Here is a 19,656-nt window from a genome sequence, read left to right on the forward strand (position 1 = left end):
CAAGTTCTTAAGCGCTGAGCAGGCCTAGTTCAGCTGGAAGAAGCAGAGTAAACAGAGGGAGTTCACTGGAGAGAAAAGCATCTGCAATTGCTTTAAATTCCAGAGCCATGAGCCCGCATTCCCGCCAAGGGGCTTTGCCAGCCCAAGACCAGCAGTGAACTCGACAGCTCTGAGATCCGTGGCCCCACACATGAAGAACAGCGAAGCCTTTGTAACGGCCTTCCTGAGAGCATTGCAGCGGTTTTGTTTGGTGCCCCCTTCGTGCATTTTATATGCTGGAAGGCAGGGGAAAAAATTAAAAGCTTAATAATTCCCTTAAACTAACACAAAATAAGCTTGACTGTAAATGAAATTCTTGGCCTCTGTGAGGTACCATTCTACCTATTTCTCAGAGGAATTTTAAAGGCTGCATTGTGTTCCGTGATCTACTCTTAGGATACTATTTAGGAACAGATAAAATAACTTCCAGGGCAATGTACTAAAATGTGTACATACTGATTAAATAATCCATTTGGCTGGGCCGAGCACAAGTATCAAAACTACCTCTGTGCTCAGCTAAGAAGTCATTTAATTTTCTGGAACCACGGATGGAAATGTGACTCAAGGGCACATTACGGAGAAGGAGTAGAGAATGAAAAGCTCAATTACCTTGGGGTTGGCTAAGGAAATGGGGAAAACACTACCTAGAAGCTCTAAAAAGGGAGTGTTTTACTTCAAGACAGCTTCTCACACCTCGCCGTGCATTTCTAACCAAACGCTTATCATGTCTTTGGGGACAAGGGGCCCTGATGAATGATCAGCCTAAGGAAGCAGCATAGATGCCCAGAGCTATGGATGCTGGGCTTGGATTATTCAGACCAGAGACAGATTTTGTAATTGCAAAGAAACATTCTTGGTTTTGTAGTATGAAATCAAAGAATAATGCTTGGAGACAGGAGGCTGAGAGCTCCACATGGCCCCTTCACGTGGAGGGGTTTATAAGGGGACCTGAAGGGCTCCAGACGGACGGGCTGGGACTGCCAGGAAGCCTCTTCAGGGGCAGCCCCGAGCCTCTTTGTACTTGGTTCTCATGGATACGGACGAGTCCAAGTAGATTATTGTCGAAGGAAACAAACACTGAAACAAGGGCTGAAGGAAGGTTCCAAGGCCTTTTACAGGCACATGAAGATGCTCTTACAGAGAATCACAGAGAGCAAGGGCTGACCCACATTCAGAACCAAAGCCCACCATGCCCTCAATTGCTGTCTTGCAGACACTGTCATTCATAAAAAGCAAGAAAGCTTTGTGGAACGTTCAAGTCACACGTTTTGATCTCTTCAGTCCTCTTTTGGAGGGCAAAGAGTTCAAACAATCAACATGAAATGCATTTGTTGTGACCTCTCTCTTGTGGTTCCAAAAACGGGTTCTGTTCTCTCAGCCCATGTGTTAGGGTTTTACCCTAAGGGGGGCTCCAGTTCACTGCTACTGCTCTCAGTCTCTCCGCAGGTGGGAAACTCTGCTCCCCTTAATTAGAACTAGCACTTTCTCGTAATTTGAAATTCACACAACCCCAATCTTCCTCTTACAGGTGATCATAAGAGTTGGGGGGGAGGGCGGGGGATCAAGAGATTTATTAAGAAAAAGCCAAAGATCTGTGTTTACCTGGCACCTCATGAGAGTCAGAACAGCTCCCACTCACGCGCTCTGCTTGCTCTTACCGTTTTTGTGCATATTGGCTTCCTGTGTGGCCACAGAGGGCAGTCCCTCCATCATGGAGGTCCACTGCTTAAAGCGAGACTCGGTTCCAGCCTCCTTCCCACCAACCATGCCATAGTCCATGCCGCCAGAGCTGAAGCCTGAAATGGAGAACCCCATTTTTTATCTCTATATACATTTCCAGTATCAGATACCAAGAGTCCCAAGGTAGAGCCACAAGCTTCCCTTAAAGACTAATTCACACGAAGTTTTCTTTACTTAGAAAGTGGTATTTTGATTCCAAAGGCTGAGCCTGGCTCTTCTTGCTAAAAAAATGATGACTCTGCTCAGGTATGAAAACACATATGACTGCTGCCGTCTAATTAAGACCATCTTGGAGTTCCCATCATGGCTCAGCCGAAACAAATCTGACTAGGAACCATGAGGTTGCGGGTTTGATCCCTGGCCTCGATCAGTGGGTTAAGGATCCAGGGTGGCTGTGAGCTGTGGTGTAGGCCGGCAGCTGTAGCTTCAATTCAACCCCTAGCCTGGGAGCCTCCATATGTCAAAAAGCCAAAAAGCCCCCCCCCCACCCCCAAAAAGGGACATCTCAGTGCTCGTGTACACTCACTTATCCATTTAGCTCACATCTGTGTCAAAGAGAATGTGGGGCCAGCAATTCCCCAAACGAGATGGAGATTGTCCACGCATCAAAGCAACATGGTGTGACAGCAGCAGCGAAGCTGAGGTAGGGCCTCTGGGCGAGAAAAGGCTTTGCAGAAGGGACACCTGATCTGGGGCCCAGGGCAGGCAGGCCAGTAAGGAAACCAAGTACAAAGCTCCAGTGCATTAGGGAATGAGGAGTTGGACGTGACTCCAACGCCTGGCTAACTGGCTAAAGGGAGGTGGAGAGTGGCAGGGACGGCGGGGACGAGTCATGTCGCAGAGGGTCTTCACAGGCCAGGCCAAGGAGCTTAGACCTTTAGACAGGAGATGAAGAAACTTTTAAGCAAGTGAGAGAGATAGCTAGGTTTATATTTTACAAAGAGAACTGAGAATGTGAGACTGGGATAGACAGAGGTCAGCAAAGAATCTGCGGATGGATATGAAAGAAGTTTATACACTGGCAAAGACCCCAAAGCTTCAACAGGCAATTGGTGAGAGATTCAGAGTTCACTTGGCCGTCTGCCCCCCAGGGGTTAGGCTTTCAGCCAGGGTTTTGGCAGGTAACGGTTTCCCACGGCACAGAGCTGGCCAGGTGGAACCACACAGGAGAGGCTTGTTGATGGAGTTTCATAAGGTCCACCATCCATTTTGGGTCAGAATGTATTTAATACTTTTTGGGGGGACCTTGCCTGTGGCATGCACATGTTCCCAGGCTGGGGATCAAATCTGTACCCCAGCAGTAACCAGAGTCATAGCAGTGACAACGCCAGATCCTTAACCTGCTGAGCCATCAGGGAACTCCATGAATGATCAGGGAACTCCGTGGATGTATTTCTTAATACCTTTCAAACTGCCTCTCAGAAAAGCAAAATAAAGGACGAAAACACACAGTTGAAATAGGGGAGGGGAAGAATAATGAATAAAACAGAAAAAAAGAACAAGCCACAGTTAGTGTAGCAATAACATGCAAGCACGGGCACCCCAAGGAGGGCAGCAGGGTTCCCACTGCGCCACCGGCTCAGGCGGCCCGCGGGTCTACTCTCCCTGAGGACGTGCGCCTCCGGCCAGGCCAGAACCCGAGCTGTACTGCTTTCACTCTCCTACCATCTATCGGTGTCTTGCTGGCCCTGACGAGTTCCAGGTACGCAAAGCCCACTGAGGGCCCAGGACGTGTTTTTCTCCTCTGCGCTTCTCTGAATTGTGAGGGATGGTTCTCTGAGTGCGCAGTAAACCAAATTCAAATCCATTCTAACGCCTTTCTTTATCTATGTGGAAAATGTTGCTTTTGATATAAAGAACACTGTCCCTTCACACTGTTTGTAACTGACTTTACTTGTCCAAGGGACTGCTTGGAGGGCAGGGATACGGAGCAGAAATCCTTGGAATGAGCTAGAAGTATTTCAAATTGAATGTGTGTGTGTGTGTTTTTTTTTAACAGTTTAGGATTAATTTTCTGCTTTTGTCCTAGGTAGCTAAAATGGAATGAGACTGAAGGAAAGGAAGGTTGAAAGGAACAAGCGCCTTCTCTGATAGAGCTTTAGTGGCCTAAGCGGGTTTGCGTCTTGGGCATATTACACCTCTACCTTTGACTTAGAAAACTAGCACAGGGTGCTTGGATTCCAGGCCATGTGAAAGCTCAGTTCCAATCACTGAGAAAAAGCATTTAAAAAATAACCCAGGATTCTGGTAAAGATGAAAAAAAAGAATGTAAGGATTAGTAAGATAAAGAACCATTCCTCATACATTAATTTTCCTTAAAATTGCTCTAAATCTTCTTTTAAAAGTCACAATGAATTAAAATTATTTTATTTTAGCTGCTTAGAGCTCTTCTGTGACATATGGAATGTAGAAAATGAATAAGTTACAAATCTTAGGAGCGTTTTCTGGTGGCCTCGTAGTAAAGGACTTGGCGTTGTTACTGCTGTAGATGGGGTTTCCCCTATGGCTCAGGAACTTGGACATGTCATGGGCAAAGCCAAAAAAAAAAAAAAAATCTTAGGAGAGAAAGAATTGGAGCAATGGCACCTGAACCTTAGGTAAAGTGGGCATCTTTCTCATTAGAAACTTGGGGATGGGAGTTCCCGTAGTGGCGCAGTGGTTGACGAATCCGACAAGGAACCATGAGGCTGTGGGTTCGATCCCTGACCTTGCTCAGTGGGTTAAGGATCCGGTGTTGCTGTGAGCGGTGGTGTAGGCTGCAGACACTGCTCAGATCTGGCGTGGCTGTGGTTGTGGCATAGGCTGGCAGCAACAGCTCTGATTAGACCCCTAGCCTGGGAACCTCCATATGCCTCAGGTGTGGCCCTCAAAAAGACAAAAAAAAAAAAAAGAAGAAACTTGGGGATCAAATGCCACCAGGATATGGCAGCACCATAACCAAACTGTAAGATTTGGTAAGGAAAAAAAACTGCAGCGGGCAAAAGCCATAGGAGAGAAAACTGCCTTGAAAGAGTCAATCTACAAACCCAAAACCATGAGAGGAAAACCAGTGCAAGGCTGTACATAACGCTGTGTCTTTCTTCAAGTTGCAGAGTGGCGGGTCTGACGTAAGATTACAGAACTGCTCGATAAACGAGGAAGAAAGGAACCCTGGCACACTGTGCCTGAGCGGCTGCAATAGTGGAAGGTAGGGGGCGCTCTACTCATGACCCCTGGGCTGTTCAGGGCCTATCACACCTCCAAACCCAGGAAAATACTGGCTTCGCTGTCCTTACTATTTCATCCAACCAAACTCCCTCCGTCCACCAAGTGGCCTCCCCGTAATGCTCCAGCTCTCCAACACAGAACTGTGACTCAAACAAGCCATTTAGTTCAGTCCAATGAATATTTATGGAGAGCCTAATTTGTGCCAGGCCTCGTGTTAGGAGCTCAGGTACAGTTAGAGATAAGACGTTGCCCTTGTCTTCCCGGGGTCTCAGTTCACCAGCACATCCCTTTTACCCACCTTATCATCCTTACAGGTACAACCCCTTGCTACCTTATCTGTCCCGGCCACAATTACTCTCTTTGCCACACACTTGAAGTCGCCACCATCGTCTGTTCATCACCGTCCCCTGGCTCAGTGCTTCCCTCCTTCAGCAAACTCTCCAGTCAACCTGCCCTTAAGGGATCACTCCTTCACTCTGTCTATGGTTCTACGTTTCCCGCTTCTACCTTGGTTGTAGATTAAAAAAAAAAAAATTCTTCGTGCTATAACAATTATAGTAGAGAATAAATTATACAGCTATTCTAATCCATGTCCACATGGACATGCGACACTGACACATTCATAAGCCCAGGACAGATACAAGTTACTCTTTTGCTATTTTAATGACCCCTAATATTCTTAACTCTACTTTTCACTGGATTTATCATATATATATTATATATAATTTTGATAAATTTTAAACATTAAAAAGTAAAATTTTATTGGAAATGCACTTTGTAATAAGACGAGTGACTTTCTTGATTAGTGCAAAAATCTGTGTATCTATGACTTAATACTAGAATGAGGTAGACTTCACACTCTTCTGTTCCTATTTAAGAAAATGTTTGTAGATATAAAGCACTAAGAAACCGTACATAAATAAGAAGATGGAAAAAGGAGGAGTCATTATAACACCACTTATTTCTTTGCAATCCTTTTAAAGTACATTCCCTTCCTCTCAGCTCAACACCATAGGTACCAAAACATAATTTTTGGATAGGTCATTATCACTTGACAATTCAATTAGATATATTTTCTTTTTCTTTTTTTTTTTTTTTGCTTTTAGGGTGGCACCTGTGGCATATGGAAATTCCCAGGTTCCCAGCCTAGGGGTCAAATCAGAGCTGTGGCTGCTGGCCTACACCACAGGCCCAGCAATGAGGGATCTGAGCTGTGTCTGTGACCTATACCATGGCTCATGGCAACTTTGGATTCTCAACCCACTGAGTGAGGCAAGGGATCAAACCCGCAACCTCAGGGATACTTGTCAGGTTCGTAACCCGCTGAGACACAACAGGAACTCCCAATTAGGTATATTTTCAATTTTGCTAAAAGCAGAATTAGAAATCACCTATTTTATAAAAACAATCAGCTAAGGATTAGTTAAGTAGCCATTAAATCCTTCAACATTTTAATTTTGATAAAACATACCAATAGAGGCTTTATCAAGAATTATTAAGAGGAGTTCCTGTCATGGCGCAGTGGTTAACAAATCCAACTAGGAACCATGAGGCTGTGGGTCCGATCCCTGGCCTTGCTCAGTGGGTTAAGGATCCGGCGTTGCCGTAAGCTGTGGTGTAGGTCCCAGATGTGGCTTGGATTCCACGTTGCTGTGGCTCTGGTGTAGGCTGGCAGCTACAGCTCCGATTAGACCCCTAGCCTGGGAACCTCCATATGCTGCAGAAAGTGGCCCTAGAAAAGGCAAAAGAAAAAAAAAAAAGAAACTTAATTATTCTTGCTAGTCTTTAACCTACAGGTATTTTTTTTTTCTTTTTGCTTTTTTAGGGCTTTATCTGTGACATATGGAGGTTCCCAGGCTAGGGGTCCACTTGGAGCCACAGCAACACCAGATCCGAGCCATGTCTGCAACCTACACCACAGCTCACAGAAACACCAGATCCTTAACTGACTGAGCGAGGCCAGGGATCAAATGCACAACCTCATGTTTCTTAGTCGGATTCATTTCTGCTGCACTACGATGGGAACTCCATAACCTATAGGTATCTTTTCTAAAAAATATATTCAGCACTACTTATACCCATGACATAATCATTCATTTCATTATGTTTTTGCCATACAATCTTTTTTGAAAAAAATTTAGTCTGTGCATATACTTTAACTATATTTTCATCAAAATCTTAGATTTAGTTTATGTAAAACACGCAGCCAAATCAGACTTGTTTTCAGCCCCAATTTTTCAATTCTAATAAATGAATATGAATTATGAATTAAGGAAAATTATAACTGAAAAAAATTGCAAAATGCATCTTGTAAAGCAGATTGTAAGTGGTCACATCACAATGAATATGATAAAGACCTAATAAAATTAATTTATCCATTATTTAATAAGTTATCAAATGTAAGTAAGTTAATCAGTCAATACATTCTTTTTGCTTAGCTTGGATTATAATGCACAACTAAATTTTTAAGCTACCTATAAAATAGGAATATGATTTAAAAAAATGAAATTTCTTCAGTATATGTATGCATGTATACTGAATTCTGATCCTTTAGCCTTTAGGAACAGTTAAGACTTAAGCACAATAATCACAAATGACACCAACAATCTAATAAGACGTGATGAAAAAACTTTTCTATATAGGAGTTCCCATCATGGTGCAGCGGAAATGAATCCGATGAGGAACCATGAGGTTGCGGGTTCGATCCCTGGCCTCACTCAGTGGGTAAAGGATCTGGTGTTGCCCTGAGCTATGGTGCAGACTCTGCTCAGATCTGATGTTACTGTGGCTATGGCATAGGCCAGCAGCTGTAGCTCTAATTGGACCCCTAGCCTGGGAACCTCCATATGCCGCAGGTGCAGCCCTAAAAAGCAAAACAAAACAAAACAAAAAAACCCAAAAAATTCTATATACAATGTGATATATATATACATATTTTGGCTGCATCCATGTCATGTGGAAGTTCCTAGGACAGGAACCAGACCTACACCACAGCAGCGACTTAAGCCACAGTAGTGACAATGCTGGATCTGTAACCCACTGAACTACCAGGGAACTCCAAAAATTTTCTATATATTTAATAAATGTTAGAAACTACAAATCTGGTTTTTTTTTAATAGATTTGTATCCAACACATAATTTTACTTTTTATTTTTATTTTTTTGCTTTTTAGGGCAGCATCTGTCTAACACAGAAGTTCCCAGGCTAGGGATGGAATCAGAGCCACAGCCGCTGCTCTATGCCACAGCCACATCAATGTGGGATCCAAGCCTCGTCTTCGACCACCACAGCTCACAGGAACGCTGGATCCTTAACCCACTGGGTGAGGCAAGGGATCAAACCCACCTCTTCATGGATATTAGTCGGATTCATTACCACGGAGCCACAATTGGGAGCTCTTAATTTTACTTTTTAATAAGAGGCAGAAAATAGTAAAGATGTTATAGAAACTGTCATTAAAATAACTACATCATGATTAATTTTTTTTGGGGGGGTCTTTCTGCTATTTCTTTGGGCTGCTCCCGCGGCATATGGAGGTTCCCAGGCTAGGGGTCGAATCGGAGCTGTAGCCACCGGCCTACGCCAGAGCCACAGCAACGCGGGATCCGAGCCGCGTCTGCAACCTACACCACAGCTCACGGCAACGCCGGATCGTTAACCCACTGAGCAAGGGCAGGGACCGAACCCGCAACCTCATGGTTCCTAGTCGGATTCGTTAACCACTGCACCACGACGGGAACTCCTTATTTTTTATTTTTGGGCCGCATCCACAGCATATAGAAGTTTCCGGGCCAGGGACTGAATCTGAGCTGCAGCCATGACTTCCCTCTGCAGCTGCAGCAGTGGCAGATCCTTAACCCACTGGGCCATATCGGGAACTCCAATACAAACACATCATGATTTTAGGTTTTTAACAACTAATTGATCAAGACACAGCCTAAAAGAAATCACATAAAAGTTGACCCACTAGGCTCTACCTGACGCACTGTGAAAACATCTATTTCAAAGGGTCAGCCTCACTAACCTATACTGCTCAAGCTGTTCAGAGGTGCTCTTCCTTCCAACTAAGCCATGCCCGCGGAGGAGAGCCTCAGCTCTCAAGGCCTGAAAAGGACTGTGTTCTTTCAACACATGGGAAAGTGCTTGTGGCTTCCAGATGCTGTCTTTGCTGTACACGGCTGGATTCTGCCTCAAGAACTATGCACTCTGACAAGAGGGGATGGCGGAGAAGCAGAGCTGCTCGGCTTTACCACACGTGCCCTGTCTAAATTCACCAACACATCCCAGTTCTTACGGCAGGCCTCATCCCTAGCAGAAACCACGAGGCAGAAGGTAGAGACTAGAAACCCAGGGGTGACAGCGGCCTCCATTAGTCATCACAGGGGGCTTCGTCAGTGTCCAGAACCCCAGAGAAGCTTCCTCTAATAAGGAGTGGGATGGCAGACAGTCCTTTTATGTCAAGTGGAAGAAAGTTTGAGGGTTTTTTTTTTTGCTGTTTGTTTTTTTGCCTTTTAGGGCCACACTCATGGCATATGGAGGTTCCAGGCTAAGGGTCCAATCGGAGCTACAGCTGCTGGCCTACGCCAGAGCCACAGCAACGCCAGATCCCAGCCACATCTGCGACCTACACCACGGCTCACAGCAACGTCAGATCCTTAACCCACTCAGCGAGGCCGGGGATCAAACCCGCAACCTCATGGTTCTTAGTCAGATTCGTTAACCACTGCGCCACAACAGGAACTCCAAAAGTTTGAGTTTAAAAAGTCAGTTGTTGGGCAGATCATTTTGAAGAAAAAGTCCAGTTGGCGGAACTTGAGGATCTGAGAATTAATTCCCTTAAAAGGGTATCCAGGATCAAGGAGTCCTTGGAGCCTTCGCTCTTCTCTGTATGTGGCCTCCCCAGTAGGAAGCGGGTACCCCACTCCAGGGGGGACCCTCACAGAGCACAGGGACATTTGCCCAGGGTCACTTTGTCACCTAGGAGGAGGGACTTCAAGCCTCCTCAAACGCTTGTTTTTGAGTCTGCAGAGAAAAGTATGGTCTTTACCAAAATAAAATCGAAGTGTTGTCAGTCTGAGAAGAAACCTGCTGTGGTGTGTGGTACCTTTTTAACTTTCAAATTTTATTTTTAAGTCACTCTTGCCTCACTGATTGGATTCTGCTTACAACATGTTCCCCAGTTCCGAACGGGCTACGATTTGCCTGCCAACAAATTCTTGATGAATGTCAAAGGTATAACCTTACTTGTGCTAATTCTATTTAAATCAGACGAAATACTAACAGAAGAAGAATTTTATCAGTTTGCCTTATAATTTTTGTTCCAAACTTTTTCAGGAGAAGGTAATTTTATCAGTACAGCGAAACGCCTCAACTTGTATATAATTTAACAGATTATAAACTCAGACGTGTGAAGCACTTACAGAAGGTACAAATGTTTAACTGGCTTTTAAAAATTCCTGGTGGTAGGAGAGCTGATTTCCCTTTGTAAGTAACAAAAGACTGATCTGGACCCAGAGAAAGTGGAGTCCTGTCTCTGCTATTTGCTAACCGTGTGGTGAGCTTTAGAAAACCGCTGAAACTCTAGGAGATGGGTAACTCAGCTACCTCATCTCTAGACAGGGCTGAGAATGTTTACCTGCCTCGCACAGCTGTTGTGAAAACAGCGTAATGTAGACCCCAAACCAAGGCTAAGAACATGACTGCTATATCGCTCTTTTTCTTTTTTTGGCTGCACCTGTGGCATGCAGAAGTTTCCCAGCCAGGGACTGAACTTGCGCCACAGCAATGACCTGAACCACAGCAGTGACAACACCGGATCCTTAACCTGCTAGGCCATGAGGGAACTCCCAGACATTTTCCGACAGGCAGTTTTCATTACGAACAACTTACCAGAACCATATCCAGGTATTGGCCCTTTGGTTTGAAGGTCTGGGAGCCCCACATTCAGAGCGTTGGGTACCATGTTGTCCAGATGCGGCTTGGGCCCAACGGGATGAGATGGTGAGTGCTTCATGCTTGGTTGCCTCTGCTGCTGCTGCTGCTGCTGCTGCAGTGCACTGACCATTCGAGCCAGCTGGGGGTAAGGAGGCCCAGGCGGAAACGAACACAAGATAAGCCAACATCCTGAACTTCACATTCCATTGGTTTTTGCTATCAGAGGTTTGGCTGAGACGCACAGAGGGCACTAGAGGGACCTCCCAGCACCACATACCTGCTGCTCTTGCTGCTGACGCACGGCTTGAGAAAGCTTTCTCTGGTTCTGTAACAACTGCTGCTGCTGCTGCTGCTGCAGGAGAAGCTGACATGCCTACAAAACAGGGAGAAAGAGACGACCAGAGTTTCTTAAGGAGGACTTCCTGAGAAAAGGGGAGGGGTTTGTGTCACTGAATCACATCCATGAGGGAAATACCACCAAGTTCCTGGTCTCCCAGTCACATTTACCTCCAATTGAGCTGACATTATCTACCCTTAAGCCCAGTCAATAGTTTGCATGAAAATGAAGCAAATAAAAAGCTAAAGGGGACAGGGGCAAATAATCTCTGCAGCTCTCGGAGGAAAAATCTGCTACTTACCAACTGAAACTGGGGAATTTGTGGAAGCTGGCTCAGCATGGCAATTTGTTGAGGAGATAACTGGGGCCCCACGTTGAAAAGACCTGGATTCAGGCCACTGTTGGGAAACTGCTTGAGCATTGAGGCAGAAACCTAGCCAAGAAAAGGAACATTTGGAATTTATCAAAGTAGAAAAAAAAAAACAAATTTTTTTTTTCTGTGAAGAGAATCTTAATTGAGCTCAAGCAAGCACTGTCAATTTTTTCCTTGAAAAATATTTATGAAAAATATTAAATGATTGGGAGAAATACACTAACGTGTTAATAATGGTTATCTTTGAGTGGTGAGATTATAGGAGCTTGTGAATTCTCTGTTTAGTCTTTCTAGTTTTTCTACAATAAAAATTATGAATTTTGCAATTGGGAAAATATCTGCAAGAAAAAAAATTCTTGAATGACAGTATGATTTTTGTCTGTGAAGTTATTATTGGAAATGTGCTATATAAAAATATTCTCTGAACCCACTGAATCAGTGAGTTCCGTGGAGAACAAACTCAATTCCTCTTCCATGAGTGGTGAGCAGAATTCGGGTCAAAAGTTTAGCTCTAGAGGCAGACAGCCTGGACCTGCCATTTCGAAGGTGTGTATGACTTTTTCTTTTTCTTCTTTAACTTTTCTGAGCTTCACTTTCCTTATCTCCAAAATTTGAATAATAATAATACTAACGTCAGTGGGTGGTTGAGGATTTTTAAGAGTTAATCCACGTCAAATGCGTAGAAATGCACTCTACAGAGGCTCATATTATTCCATGGGGTGGTTCTTCCCAGGTCCACAGACAATGGTAACAGTGTCCTTTGCTCTCATCTCCAGGCTACACACGACCAGTTCTCTCTCCTTATCTCATTCAATATCGCAATGCAGAGTCCAGAACAGAAAAGCCATTTTCTAAAGTTGTCTCATATTGGGTAGACATGGCTGTCACTAACCACTCTTTTTTTTTTTTTTTTTGGTCTTTTTAGGGCTGCACCTGAGGCATATGGAGGTTCCCAGGCTAGGGGTTGAAATGGAGCTAGAGCTGCTGGCCTACGCCACAGCCACAGCAACCTAAGATCTGAGCCATGTCTGCGACCTAGACCATAGCTCCGTGGCAATGCTGGATCCTTAACCCACTGAGTGAGAGGCCAGGGATTGAACCTGAAACCTCAGGGTTCCTAGTCGGATTCGTTTCTGCTGTGCCACGATGGGAACTCCTTTTTTTTTTTTTTCCGCTTCGTTTTATTTTTTTTCCAACCATTCTTTTTAAGGCCATGCTTTTAACAGTTCCTAAGATCTCCCACGATCACAACTCTCAATTGACATGCTAAGCTTAGTATCAATTAAAATCTACAATATTAAAATACACTTTGCTCCCTCATGTACTTTTTAAGCAGTGAGGTTTACAAATTTCATTCATTTATGTTTTGATCCAAGCTTAGGACCTTACAATTATCTTTATCTGCCTAGCACACATCAGACGCTCCATCAATACCTATTAGAGGAATGAATCTTTATTATCTATTTTAACTTATTAACAGTCACTCCACCAAGTTGTTTTCTACCTCTTATTTCATTTATTCCCAGTTTGTATTTCCCCATTAATGGGAATGTTGAACTACAGAGCTGAAGACAATTGAGCAGCAGGCCACTAAAAACATCCTTCCAACCTGAAACTGATCAGTCCAGGAAGAGTCCATCATTTCTAATCAAGACAACTGTTTTAGCTTTTAGCCTTTATTTTTCCATCTTGTCTGAAACAAAGAGACAGCTTGTAAACAACTTGTCAAAATAGAGACAGGACAACTTTATCACCCGTATAATCCAATTTTAAAAAACCAATCAGTGAAGAAAACAAGTGAAGTTCATTCAGGTGGTTAACAAACTATGATTCTTGATCCCAGCACAGGTGCTCAAAAGCTATGTTTTTGATAATTTAGTCTAGAATCTTGCTTGGAATAGGCACCAAGTTTATCAATCATTAAGGCACTTGCCTTTTCTTTCAAAAATATTTCTAAAAAATTCCCCATTATCTTTACTTCCTTCTAGGGGAGGGGTTCTTCTTTCCCATTTCTTTCTTTCTTCTTTTTTTAAGGGCCAACCTGCAGCATATGGAAGCTACCCGGCTAGGGGTCAAATCAGAGCTACAGATGCCAGCCCTGTGCCACGATCAAAGCAACACCAGATCCGAGCGTGTCTGTGACCTAAACCACAGCTCGTGGCAACACCAGACCCTTAACCCACTGAGCAAGGCCAGGGATCAAACCTGAGTCTTCATGGATACTAGTCGGGTTCTTAACCTGCTGAGCCACGAGAGTTCCCTTCTTTCCCATTTCTGATCTGAGGCTCCACACAGAGGGGCATCCGCCTTTTTCATGACACTCTGGGCCTCCTGCCTTTCCTTCTTGGCAGACAACCCACAGGGAGGACTGTGCTACTCCAGTTACTAGTGGATAAATTTGGAGTCATATTAGGATGCCTACCTTCTCCAGTATCGCTCTCTCCACAGAGACATTCGGACCTCTGTAGACCTTCCCTTTTTGTCTTAGGAATTCAGAATCTGGGAGTTCCCATTGTGGCCTGTTGGGTTATGAACCCGACTAGCATCCATGAGGATGCGGGTTTGACCCCCGGCCTTGCCCAGTGGGTTAAGGATCTGGCATTGCCGTGAGCTGTGGTGTAGGTTGCAGACGCAGCTCGGATCTAGTGTTGCTGTAGCTGTGGTGTAGGCCAGCAGCTCCAGCTCCAACTGGACCCCCAGCCTGGGGAACTTCCTTATGCTGCGGGTACGGCCCTAAAAAGACAAAAAAAAAAAAAAAAAAGAATTCAGAATCTGTGCAGGAAAGAGGGGCTGTCATTATTAAACCCTCCTCCTTGAAGGCCCCCAGAATTCTTCAAAGATCACAGGCAGGGCTCTGCAACTCTAGTCACAAATTCTTTCTCTGCTGTAGGATTTAATTCCTCTTAACTCTTTTGGTTGAACATCCTTGTTCTTACCAGAGAAGCCAAAAGCAGTAAAAGTTTTATTTCCACTTCATCAGTCAGCATTATATAGAGTCCGAAGCAATGATTCCTCTCCCAGTCACCTCATTGCACCAAACCAAGCTCTAAGACACTTTTAACCTGCCTCCTTTTTTTTGCAAGCCTCAGCGTATTTGGTGTTCTACTCCCCCAGCACAACGCTCACATGCATTCATCCCTGCTTGCAAACCCTTATTTTCCATCTTTTAAAAACATGCCTATAAAAACTGAGTCATCGGAAAGCTTTCATCAGAAGGCCGGTGGGGTCTTCCCACTGCCTCTCTTCAGCGTCACAGTCAGACTTCAATTTCTCGGCTTCCGAATGCTTTTGAGTCACTGTCTCTACTATAGTCTCAAGAATATCTACCTATCTTTTCTTTGACCCTTTCCAGTCTAAAACCAGCTAAGTTCAAGTTTCCACCACTTGGCTTAAAAAACTCACTTTCTTCCTAGAGCTCAGGCACTTTCACTTAAACTATCAATTCTCTCATTTTGGAAAGTATTTTGGTCGAAAGTAATAGTTCTCCCAGCTGCTTCCTCTTTATTCTCTAAGAGATGCTGAGCGTTGCCAACCAATTAGAACACGTGTTTGAGGAATTCCCTTGCGGCCGAGGGGGGTTAAGGATCCAGCATTGTCACTGCAGTGGCTTGGGCCACTGTTGGATCCCTGGCCCTGTTAACTTCCTTGTACCATGAGTGTAGCAAAAAAAAAAAAAAAAAAAGAAAAAAAAAGAAAAAAAATCTAACTTCACTGTATTAAGAGGTTTTTTTTTGGGAGGGGGGTCGCGGGGAGGCTATGAGTACAGATATATTCTACACTATTATACCATATCCCAATTCAGAGTCTCAGGCCACTATACCTCAGTGACTCATGAAATCCTATTTACTACCTTCAGTGTGAACCTTAAATTCATTTGATTTAGCAATTATACCAGGTTGAACTGTGTCCCCCTGCAAAATGCATGCCCAACGGTGATCTTAGAAAGTGACCTTATTTGGAAATAGGATCTCTGTAAACATAAGCTTAAGATGAGGACATGGTGGATTAGAGTGGGCCCAAATCCAGTGACTGGGGTCTTTGGAAGAAGAGGAGATACACAGGGAAGACGACCGCCTGAACGCGGAGGCAGAGATGGCAGCTGTGCAGTGACAAGTTAAGGAACTCCAAGCACAGCGAGCAGCCACTGGAACCAACCTGACGACACCTTGATTTCAGATTGTCTAGCCTCCAGAACTTAAGAAGGAACAAATCTCCATTGTTTTAAGCTACCCAGTTTGTGGTCATTTGCTGTAGCAGTTTCTACGAAAGAAACTAATACAGTAACTAAGTTTTACAGGCCTGTGCTGTCCAGGCTGGTGTGGCTCTTGGGCACTGAAAACATGGCTAACTGAAATTGAGATGGGCTTTCAGGGTAAAATACACACCAGCATTAAAAAAAGTAAGTAAAAATTTTAATATAATGTTAAAGCACTGATTACAGGTTGAAATGATAATTTAGATATAGTGGTTTAAAGAATATATATTATGAAAATTAATTTCACCAGTTTTTCTTTGACTCTTTTAAATGTGGCCACTGAGACTTTCAATTACATTATGTGGCTTGTGCTACATTTCTTTTCTTTTTTTTTTTTTGTCTTTTGCCTTTTCTAGGGCTGCTCCCATGGCATATGGAGGTTCCCAGGCTAGGGGTCCAATCGGAGCTGCAGCCGCTGGCCTACGCCAGAGCCACAGCAACACAGGATCCGAGCCACGTCTGCGACCTACACCACAGCTCACGGCAACGCCGGATCCTTAACCCACTGAGCAAGGCCAGGGATCGAACCTGCAACCTCATGGTTCCTAGTCGGATTCGTTAACCACTGAGTCACGATGGGAACTCTGGCTTGTGCTACATTTCTATGGGACAGCACTGCTCAAGGCCATGTGCACGGATCAGCACTGTTTCTAACTTCCTTTCCAAAGCTTTCTTCTATGACTCATGGGAAATCGCCTGTGCTTATTTTGTTTCCCAACCTAATGGCTTCCAAAATAAATCGCCATTGTCTGAGCTGTCATTTCACCTCCTTTCTACCTTCAGTTTTTAAAGGCCTACTGGACAAATCAGCTGGTCTCTTGATCATGTCCTCTTCCATCCTGAGAATGTACACCATCCCTGGCCAAGAGGCTACTGTCCCTCCAACCCCTCTGACTATAACCACGATGCAAAGCTGGCGAAAGAAACCACTATTCCAAGTAAAACATGTTCACAAACCAGCAGTACTTTAGAGGAATTCATCATAGGAGACAAACACTGGAATAGTCACAGCAGCACTGCTCACAAGTGCAAAAATCTGGAAACAACTCAAGTATCTGTCGGAAGCAGGGTAGAATAGGTAAATAAATGATGGTATCTTCACGTAATAGAATACTCCATGAGCCACAACTCCCCCACATCAACGTGGGAAAATCTTAGAAACAGTATCACGGAAAATAGTCAGAGAAGGCTATATACTGTAACACGATTTCTTTACATAAAGTGCAAAAAAGGGAACATGAAATAATACATTATTTAAAGATAGAGAGACATGGAGATCCCTGGTGGCTCAGCAGGTTAAGGATCCTGCATTGTTACTGCTGGGGTGCGGGTTTGATTGCTGGCCCAGGAACTTCCTTATGCCGTGGGCATGACCAAAAACAATCCAGGAGGTATTTTTATACTTCAATTTAAATGCCAGCACCTCATCTGTCCTGTACATTGACAGTGATAAAGACTACGAAGTGACACTTTGAGGCTTCCTATCTAGCCTCTTGCAACTTCTCCCTTCTTCAGGGTGCACGTGTATCAGAGAGAAGCCCCATTAGGCGCCTGGCAAATGGCTATTCCTACCTGGGTAGCAGAGTAATTAAAGTGCAGGTCTGCACATTCCCAAGGCAGGGAGTTAATTATTCTGGCTTAAAAGCCCTTCAATCTCCAGCTGGGTTGGAAAAAGGGACACTCTAGTTGGAGTCAATATGGCATTTAAGGGAGCATCACAAGTGCAAAATGACAGCAATTTAAGCGCGAGACAGAAACCACTACCATGTGTTACTTTCTGAAAGTCTGAGTAACAGGAAGAAAAAGACAAGGTAGAAAAACCATGAAACACTTGCAACAAATCTTAAAGATGAGCTTCCATGTCTTCTTCCTATATTTACCTTAATTGTTGACTGTCCCTATAAAGTGGTTACAATCGGTGTAAAATTTGATAATATTAAATCAAATATTTTAAATATTCATCAAGAATTTTAAATGGTCATGTGCTTTGCAACTAAATTCAGAAATAATATGGGCAAAGATTTATATGTAAGGATTTCTCTACAGTATTATTTATAACGCTGAACAATTAGAAACAACTTAATATCCAATATATGGGGGAAGGGAAATCAGAGGAAGTCTACCCAATGGAACATTTTGTAAATGATCAACTAAATATGACCCAACATGAAAGTTTATGTCTTTACTTTAAAAGGGGGGGGGGGCTACCCAATTCCTTTGTTATGTATTTATTTATTTATTTAGGCAGAAGTTCCCAAGCCAGGGGTCAAACCCACACCACAGAAGCAACCCCAGCCACTGCAGTAATAACACTGGATCCTTAACCTGCTGCACCATAAGGGAACTCCTGCTTTGTTTTTTAAAACACGTAAGTGTCGGGGAAAAAAATGGAAGATTCCATTTAGTACTTTGCCCTCGTTATGCATTAAATAAATGTCAACCATGTTTTGCCGAATAAATTTCAAAAAGGCAGGAGAACATAAGCCCCTATCTTTTCCAAGCACAGCAGATACTCTGGTTGTACAGAGGTCTGTGACCTCTAAGTCTTTTAGGGTAAGTTGACTGTGTGCTTTTCTGACAATTGCACTTTCTAGATCATTCTGAAATGTATCTTCCTGCGACTTGACATGTATTTACTGAACTCAAACTACATGTCCTGCGCAGCTGTAGGTGTTCAGGAGGCAACAGTGAACACCGTGGATACGTTCTGCCTCCGTGGAACTTGTTACGCTCCTGGGGAGGGTGGGGCAGTAGCAGTGGTGGCAGCGTAGTGTACACAGCCAGGACAGCCTCTCTGATAAGGCCATACTGGGGCCGAGGGCTGGAGGGAATAAAGCTGAAGCTGTGTGGCCATCTGGGAGGAGAGGCTTCAAGGAAGACGTCTGGTGCGTTGGGGGCAGATGGCTGGGAAGGCCTGATGAAAAGGAGTGGCAGGGGTGGGGGGCAAGGAGAGCCCCAAGAGCCTCAGAGACCACAGTCAGGAGCAGGCTTTGTATGTGCAGTGAGAAGGAGCCGAGAGGATTCCCAGTGAAGCGGTAACGGCATCTGCCTTAGCTTGCTGTGACGACAGACGTGTTCTACGCCTGCAACTGTCCATATAGTAGCCACCAGCCTGGTGTGGCTATTTGCATTTAAATTAATTGAAGCTAAAAACACCCAGCGCTTCCATCCCACTTGCTGCACTTCACCTGTCCACACGGCTAATTGGCTACAGCAGTCAGGGGGTTTTAGGGGATCGGTCTGAATTGTGGTGGAAGGCAGACCGGAGGCAGGTGAGTACTGGATGAAGCAGGGCAGGGACCCAGCCAGGAGACTGTGGTTGCGGTGGGAAATGGTCAGATGTGGGACGAAGCTCTGAAAGGAGGCTCTGCTGCCGGATGGATGTGGCTGAGGCCTCACACACAGCAGCTCGGAGGCCTCTGGCCTGAGCACCTGCAGGCTGGGAGTGTCGTTTACTTGGAGGAAGAGGATACTGCTGAGGGCAGTGTGGGATGAAGCCAGTTTTGTTTCGGGCACCTTAACTTCAGCTGCCTGGAAGGCCTCCTAGTGAAGGTGGCCAGAAATCTGCGGAGTTGACGAGGGAGATCTGGGTCAAAGTCACAATTCTGGAACTGCCAGCATTTTAAAGGCATTCCACCGGGTGAGATCAATGAGCAGCGGCTTAGGTGGTGAGAAGAGGCTCCGATGCTGAGATGGGGCACTCTGATGTTTGCATGTTAGGAGAGTGAGGAAGAACTTATAAAGCAGACAGAGAAGAAAAGTTGGGTGGAG

The 19,656-nt window shown here is 44.5% G+C and overlaps 1 protein-coding gene across 5 annotated transcripts in view; it reads right to left on the bottom strand.

Annotated features, from left to right (window-relative positions):
* The window catches only part of TNRC6B (trinucleotide repeat containing adaptor 6B), a 246,590-nt gene that overhangs the window by 13,073 nt on the left and 213,861 nt on the right, over positions 1-19,656 (bottom strand). For all 5 annotated transcript variants that reach the window (XM_047786192.1, XM_047786193.1, XM_047786191.1 and 2 more), the window contains 4 exons: positions 11,559-11,690; positions 11,198-11,293; positions 10,876-11,059; positions 1,698-1,835 (listed from right to left, as the gene is read on the bottom strand). In XM_047786192.1, the coding sequence (XP_047642148.1) occupies positions 1,698-1,835; positions 10,876-11,059; positions 11,198-11,293; positions 11,559-11,690 (550 nt within the window). The remainder of the gene's footprint in view (positions 1-1,697; positions 1,836-10,875; positions 11,060-11,197; positions 11,294-11,558; positions 11,691-19,656) is intronic.

Source organism: Phacochoerus africanus, chromosome 7, assembly GCF_016906955.1.
Source record: "Phacochoerus africanus isolate WHEZ1 chromosome 7, ROS_Pafr_v1, whole genome shotgun sequence".
NCBI classification, from domain to species: Eukaryota; Metazoa; Chordata; class Mammalia; order Artiodactyla; family Suidae; genus Phacochoerus; species Phacochoerus africanus.